Genomic DNA, 7278 nt, shown 5'->3' with positions numbered 1-7278 from the left:
AAACCTGACCTCATATTTTATTGGTGAATAAATATTTTTTTGTATAAAACTGAAGTGTTCCATAGTTTTAGATGATTAAACACTACATTGCAAAGTTCAACCACAAATCTAAACGCCACATTGACTCTATCAACATAAAGGATACACCGAATGGTTAATTATTTGCAAAAATACAAAGCTAAAGAAATTTTTTAGAAATCTTAATGTATATGGAGCAGACCTGTGAGGAAGAAGAAATTTTACTTTAAAAGATTTTGTACATAGGATTGACTGGTGACAAACAGAATTAACTGAACTACCATGGGCTCAACCTCCAGTACGGTGGCCAAGAAAGCAATTTTCACAGCTATTTTGGTTTGTTCTTTCTGGGCTACGCTACTCAGATGACGGGGGATCACAGCAGAGTGCAGAGGAGACTCCCATTCCTTCTTTAGAAGGTTAAAAACCCGATTGAAATTTCCAAAATGTTCCACAAAACCAGACTCAATGCAGAATTTTGTCAGATTGCTAACTGAAAACAAATTTATTATACAAAACATTCATGAGAAGGTTTCTTCTTCACATAATTCATTTAAATATCCAAAAAAAGAGTCCTTATAAGATATATAAGCTTCACTCCAACTTTTGCCTGAGAATCCTTTTCTCCTCCTCTACGAACGTCTTGTCGGAGGTCGCTTGTCCCATGTCCCTCTTTCTCTTCTCCTTCTGCTGGAACGTCTCTACCCGACGTTTTTTGGACGATGCTTTATCGTTGTTGGCTTCCTCATCTGTTCCACCAGAGAGTGGGAACATAGAGAGAAAAGAAAATAGAAAATGATAGCTGTTAAATATTAAAGTGAACAGTAATCCTGCATATTTTACAATGTCAAGCAAACTAAAAACACAGGAAAACCTCACAAAGTCACGGACCTCCAGTTGTCTGCACAGTGGAATTCTCTAAATATTCTGGTGACAGCTAACAAGACAAAACAGCAGAGCCGTCTCAACACTGAAGGACAAACCTGAGTCAGAGAGCTGCTCCTCTGGGGGTAAGAACTGAGCTTTTCCCGCTTTTGGCGCATCTTCACCGTTATCCTCGTACACATTGGACCACTTTATAGCCATGTCCATGCCAGGAGGGGGACCCTTCTTCTTCACTGGTTCTGCACTGTAGCTCTGGGGAGGGGGGACTGCGGTCGTGTTCCATGGCTTAAACTCTTTGGCAGGCTTCATGTAACAGACCAGAGGTTGCAAAAGTAAACGAATGCTTCTCCAACATAGAGAACATTTAGAGGTCACAACAGATCTGCCAAAAATATGGCAAGAACCCACAAATGGGGTTAGTGGTATTAATGAAGCTTTATGCATTTAAGACTGCTTATATGGGGTTAACCGGTTCTTATTTACCTCTTCTGGGGGTTTGACCGTGAGGTTGTCCCAGTCGATCTCCTTATTCAGCGGGTTATAGAGGAAAGCAGGCTTGGACACGGAGCGGAACAGATCGTCGGGTTTGGGCAGGGAGGCTCCACCGGCAGCCCTTTTGGTTGCTTGTTGGGAGGACTGGGATCCACTTTCCACAGGCGCCGTGGAAGGTGCCGTTTTCTTTACGAGCCCTCCGTCATCGTCTGAGTCGCTGCCATCGCTACTGTTGCTCAAATCGTCATAACTGGAGAAAAAACCCAACGAACCAGACTTCTTTTCTTCTGACATTTTGCTTGATCCGAAAGGCTATTACAGGGAAAATCGACAGTTGGAAAACGTCAAAAGAGAAATGCCCGAAAGTGTGGAAACAGGCTCAGATGCGATTATTGCTAAAAGATATGCGGCCCCATTTTGAATCCAGTTTCAAAATAGTCGTAAACTGTTGTGGTGTGCCGTAAACGTCGCGGTGCAAAGCTGTCGCAAAGCGAGTTGATTACAAGGATATTGGAAAAGGTAAGAGCATCTCAAGTTGTGCATCATTATAACAAAATAATCAATCACTTAAAAAAAATCCTGTACCGGAATTCCATAGTATGTCTAGCTTGATTTGGCTTCCATCATAATGAAATCTCTCAAGATTTAAAAAAAAAAAAGATTCTATTGCAAATTTGACCTAATTATTGAGTTATAAGTTATATTGTAAATTAGTTTCCCAGTTACGGTCACTGTGGTACTTTCTTTTTCTTGTACTTTCTGTGGTTTCTTGTTTTTTGAGATTCTCTTCTTTCCTTTCAAACAAGATTGTTACAGTATTTAGATGTTTGCACCACTTTGTTCTATTCATTTAGTGTAAAACTCCTACAAATGACAAGGGAAGGTACATTATTTTGATCAATATGATAATTTACCAAAAACGTTAAAGCGTTATGTCGTCTTCTAACCACTAGAGGGTAGCATGTTCAAACTAGTGGGATCAGATTTTTTGTCAGATTAAAGATGCGCCGCTGAACTTGAGTATTGGATCGCTGATCTGCATGGATCATTGCTTGCTGGATGGATACAGTTCCAATACGAAATTTACTCTTCCCTACATGATACAGAATAAAGGGATGAGCTCTCAGATCTCAAGCTCTCAAATTCCAACAACTTGTATCCAAATCCAATCAGTTTAAGCATTGATTCATATCATATTGAGGTTAGGGGTTTTTGCACAGGTTCCTTTTGCACAGAACACGTGTGAAATAAAAAAGGCAGACCGGAAGAGTGTAAATCTTGTGGATATACAGCATATTATTTCTCCGTTCCCTACTTCTCTTCATGTTTCTCTCAGTCTATGTTCAGTAATTACAGTACAGGTGCTTTAAATGAGATGTTTGGTATTTTAGGTGAGCAGGAGGTCAGATCTGCATAGCAATTTTACTAGAAGTCCAGTTCAAACCCATCCTGAAGTCAAAATATCATGTGCACAAAGTATTTGAACTTTTGCTTCCGTTCTCTCCCATTCCCCTTTGTTCCAAAACCATATGGCATATCTCCTTTCATCAGCAGTAGCAAAAAAACTCAACAATCTTAACATTTTGTGAAGCAGTCGTTCATTTATTAAGTTATGACCTGCTCATGGCTGCTCATGGTTCAGCTGCACTGAAATGAATTCAAACAGAGCTCTGTGCTCAGTTTAACATTCAACACTTCCATCTTGAAAGAACAGATGCTGTGACTTAAATTCCTGAGCTGAAATGGGCTGGATTGTTGCAGGACAATCAGGGAAATTAAACCTGATTCAAAGTGCTTTTGTAATTATCCAATTCCAACCAGTTTTCCCGCTAGATTACGGGATGGTAATGCTTTTCCGTTTATCAGATAACAACACATGTGACATGTTCCTTTCCTCATCATTTCCTCATGTTTCAATCAGTACCAGGATGCAAAAGTCTGAGTAAAAAAGTATCCAAGCTGGATTATTTTAAAAATAAATTAAGACATGATGGAATTTACCAATTCTTTGGCTTACATTTTAAGATCGCATCTCTGCAGTCTGACCCTGATATGAGAAATTCCCCATGGAGGTGAAAAGCCACACCTCTCCGCGCCTCTGTTTAATCTGGCCATTCATAATCACATGAATTCCAAATTCACCCACAGACCTTATTCCAGGTCAGCTCCGAGACCACCTGCTGGAGGTGTTTTTGCTCATTGTTGGTCAAAGAAAAGAGGACGGATCAGAACCAATCCCTTGGTTTCAAATTGACTCTTATAAAGATACAAGTGGGCTATTTGGAACAGTTTTCTATATTTTATTTGCTTTCAGTTAATTAAATCCAGCTAATGAAGAAGAAAGAAAATGGTCTTTGATTCACCCATTAAATCCAGATGTGATCCACTTGATTTCCCAACACATCCTTAATTGCAAATTTCAGATAAAAACTCAAATCTACAAACCTTTAAACCAATTTCCCCCTGTATCCTTGAACATGAATCATGGACTGTGAGGGTCCCTTAGATAGAAAGTGACCTCTTTGTACATGCAATGCAATGTAAAACAAAATTAATTAAGATATAATGACACAAATATGGCATAAAACTATTATTACTTAATCTGTTTTTTCATATTTTAATCAAGTGCCGATGCGATTGGCTGGACTTGGGCTGAGTTGGAGATAACATGTGGTGTCATGTAGTTCTTTTCCACAGAGGAAAAAAAGGGAGACTCAACTGCGGGTAAAAAAAAGCAACTTGCCGTGACACGCACACGTGGGCAAGACATAGCAGAAATGTCGCACAGCTCCGCTCGGCTTCCATTCTCTATTCATCAAGTAAGAATATATCCACAGCTCTGTTTGTGCCACACACGCGCTCACACGCTGCTGTGTTTTGCCTGCTCCACTTCCCCTCGCTGCGATTTCAGAGCCGAGAGGTGGCATTCTTGGGCTCGTTACGTTGACTCCAGGCTCTGTTTGCACCGCAGCCTGTCGGGGCTCGTGGCTGGAGGCCGAAACTGGATCCTCCTAATGGGGAAAGAGGAGCGAAAAGGAAAGGGGAGAGAAGAAATAACGACGAGGCGAGGCGCTTTGCCACGTGAAGGTGTGAGGGATCTGGGTCAAAAGGACAGTGTGTGGGGTGAATTCGGTGGGATGGGGGGGGGCAGAGGTGGGTGTTGGAGGTGATCATCCCTATCACATGTTCCACGGTGTCCTGCAGTGTGGACGGTGGTGGGCTGAGCACGCACGGCACGCTCAACCCCATGCCCTTCCCATGCTTTGGTTTTTACCGCTCTCCCCTGCCCACACACACAAACACACACACACACACACACACCACACACACACACAATAATTAACATACATGAAATGTCTGCAGAAACTCTTTAAAATCCCAGTTTACTGCAAGTGTGAATTGCATTCCATGGATTTGTCTCCAGGCTATTTTGGCTTTCATGCTTTTTCCTTTTATCCAAAATTTCCTTAAAAAATAGTGTAAAGATGTTTTGCTTCAATCTGCGTTACAGGAAGGATTACAGCTAATCATTCCCCTTTTTAGCTTGTCTTTGGTACAAAATTGAAGAAGACTCACCCGGGCACTAAGACAAACACTGACAGCACTTCTAGGATTTGGGGGTTCAAAGATATCTGCAGAACAGATTGGTCAGTGCACGGAAAAGCTTCCCAGTCTGTATTTTCTGTGTGTGTCACCAAAGAATGCTTTGAACTCATGCCAATAGCATCAAGTTTTTTGGAATGTATCAGTCAAATGGTTCCACTCACTAACTGGTTGTCAGTCATCCCAGCATACAGTAGAAGAGGATAACCAGGCGGTGAAGGAACGATCATTTAATCTAGAAAATAGGATCCCAAACACAGACCAGTTACTATACCAACCGTCTGTCAGATGACAAAACCTAGTCTACAGTTATATTAATCCACGTTAGGCTGCTACTACAATTCAATTTCCCTACGGGGATGAATAAAGTACATCTTGAATCTTGAATCTTGAATGGAAGAGGATGCGTTGAGGTTTCTTCCTGGTTAATGGGACTAATATATAGCCTCCTGTCGGAACCAAACTGTTCTTAATATCGGGTAGCTAGAAAGAAAATAAGTTACCGAGCTGAACAATCCCATTTAAAATCTAAGAGATGTCTTTAGCTATTATAAGCAGTCTGTGTGTCATTTGTCCACGCAAGCCTTAAACATCACCTGGAACTGGGGGAGGCAATAGCACGGCTGAACATGACACAGACGTTAGCTTTACTCCGCAGATGCACCATCAAATGGCCCCTGAAAGACCATCTTACCTTATACAGAATGGATACTCATGTTGTAATGAGGGAGCTGCTGGTTTGTGACATATGAAGAGGACGAAATATCATTTTAATGTAAACTATTGACTGTTTGAGGACCGCTGGGTTGGCCATGTCCTCCTTTCTGACAGACCTTCTGCTGTAGGTCTGCTGTGCGATGGAGTGAGTCGGGAAAGGATTGGGGGCACATTTCACACCTTGGGGGCAGCTTGGTGGGGGGTTGGCAGCAGCTTTATGGACAGAGGGCACCTGGCTGATAGCTGAGGTCCCTGGTACGGACAGGCTTTAGTGATCAAAGCAGGATAATCCCTGCCTCATCCAGCCACACATCAGTCCTACTCAATGCTGTCTCCTCCTCGCAAGGTTACATCCACTACACCCCCCCCAAACCTCAGAAGGCTCCAGATCTCCTCCTATAAAAACACAGCTCATCCTCTCTCCTGCGCTGGAACAACCCCGATGCCCACGGTGAACCCTGGAGCTCCAGCTTTGGGATTTTCTGACTCATTAACTCTGCTCAGTCAGGTGAAGCAGCCTGCGGATTCCTTCCAGCCAGGTTCATCAACCCCAGCCAGTGGCTCCGACTGTGAGGCGATAAGAGCGAAGGGGCTCCATCCATCGGACCCCGCCGTGACTTTGTTTAGTGTGAAATGAGATGAGCAGGAGGGGGGGTGACGAGGAGGAGCAGGACGCGAGAAGGTGCGAGCGCCAATCGCGGCCCGCAGATGAGGTTTGATGAGTCCGACGTGGGCAGCGCAGCACCCTAAATGCAGTGCAGCGTATTTAACACAGCTTAGCAGTGTAGTTACGGGAGTGTTAACGCCTGTCAGTTATACGACTGCTCGTCTTGGCAGCAGGTGTTTGTTTGACCCGAGGTCTAATGTGCAGACGGTGTCCTGTTGACCTGTACTGTTTGAAGCTATGGGACTAATGCGGAGCAACACGGGAAGAAGGGAGACGCCTTTTCACACCAGCATTCTTAAAAGGTTTATGACTGACCCGTTGAGCCGGACGTGGACGGCGGTACCGTGGTGGATGATACCGTGTTACTGTGGGTGGCATCAAAATGTTCTCCTGCTGTCCTGCAGACATCAACATCAGGACTGCAGCATTGAGGGTTAAAAGGCTGAAATCATGCTATTGTGCTAAATTTAAAGGTGAAGTTGTGTTAGTTGCATGCCAATGAGCTACTGGTCACGGAACTGTTTAATGTTTGGTCTGCACAACCAGGAAGGTCCAATAATGCCAAGATGAGAGAAGACGCAGTCATCCATTCCACCGACATCAAAATTATGGGTCTAAATTAAACAATCTAACATACATATCTATGCACCAAGACAAGGGGGGTGACCTAAACAGCCTAAAAACCAAATCGTTTGTCCATTCTGGGCTACCGTAGAGCCATGGTCCATATCAGGGGCCCTTAATGGCACGGAGATGAAATTCATATTTAGAAATGATGCGGGGATCGCCTGGAAAAACGCTGTAAATACTTCTCCTCACCTGATTCCCACTCTTTCACCACCTGTTAGCAAATGCATTTGTTTTGGCCCATGAGGGGGAAAAAAACATGTAGAAGA

The 7278-nt window shown here is 43.2% G+C and overlaps 1 protein-coding gene across 1 annotated transcript in view; it reads right to left on the bottom strand.

The window, feature by feature from the left end:
- Positions 1-1840, bottom strand: part of c7h1orf52 (chromosome 7 C1orf52 homolog) — a 1993-nt gene extending 153 nt beyond the window's left edge. The window contains exons 1-3 of the mRNA XM_057038716.1: positions 1387-1840; positions 1002-1206; positions 1-767 (exon numbers count right to left, since the gene is read on the bottom strand). The exon at positions 1-767 is cut by the window's left edge and continues 153 nt beyond it. Coding sequence (XP_056894696.1) covers positions 613-767; positions 1002-1206; positions 1387-1689 — 663 coding nt within the window. The 5' untranslated portion in view covers positions 1690-1840 and the 3' untranslated portion in view covers positions 1-612. The remainder of the gene's footprint in view (positions 768-1001; positions 1207-1386) is intronic.
- Positions 1841-7278: the final 5438 nt, after the last annotated feature.

This window comes from Takifugu flavidus, chromosome 7, assembly GCF_003711565.1.
Source record: "Takifugu flavidus isolate HTHZ2018 chromosome 7, ASM371156v2, whole genome shotgun sequence".
Classification (NCBI taxonomy): domain Eukaryota; kingdom Metazoa; phylum Chordata; class Actinopteri; order Tetraodontiformes; family Tetraodontidae; genus Takifugu; species Takifugu flavidus.
This window is presented reverse-complemented; position numbering and strand designations above follow the sequence as displayed.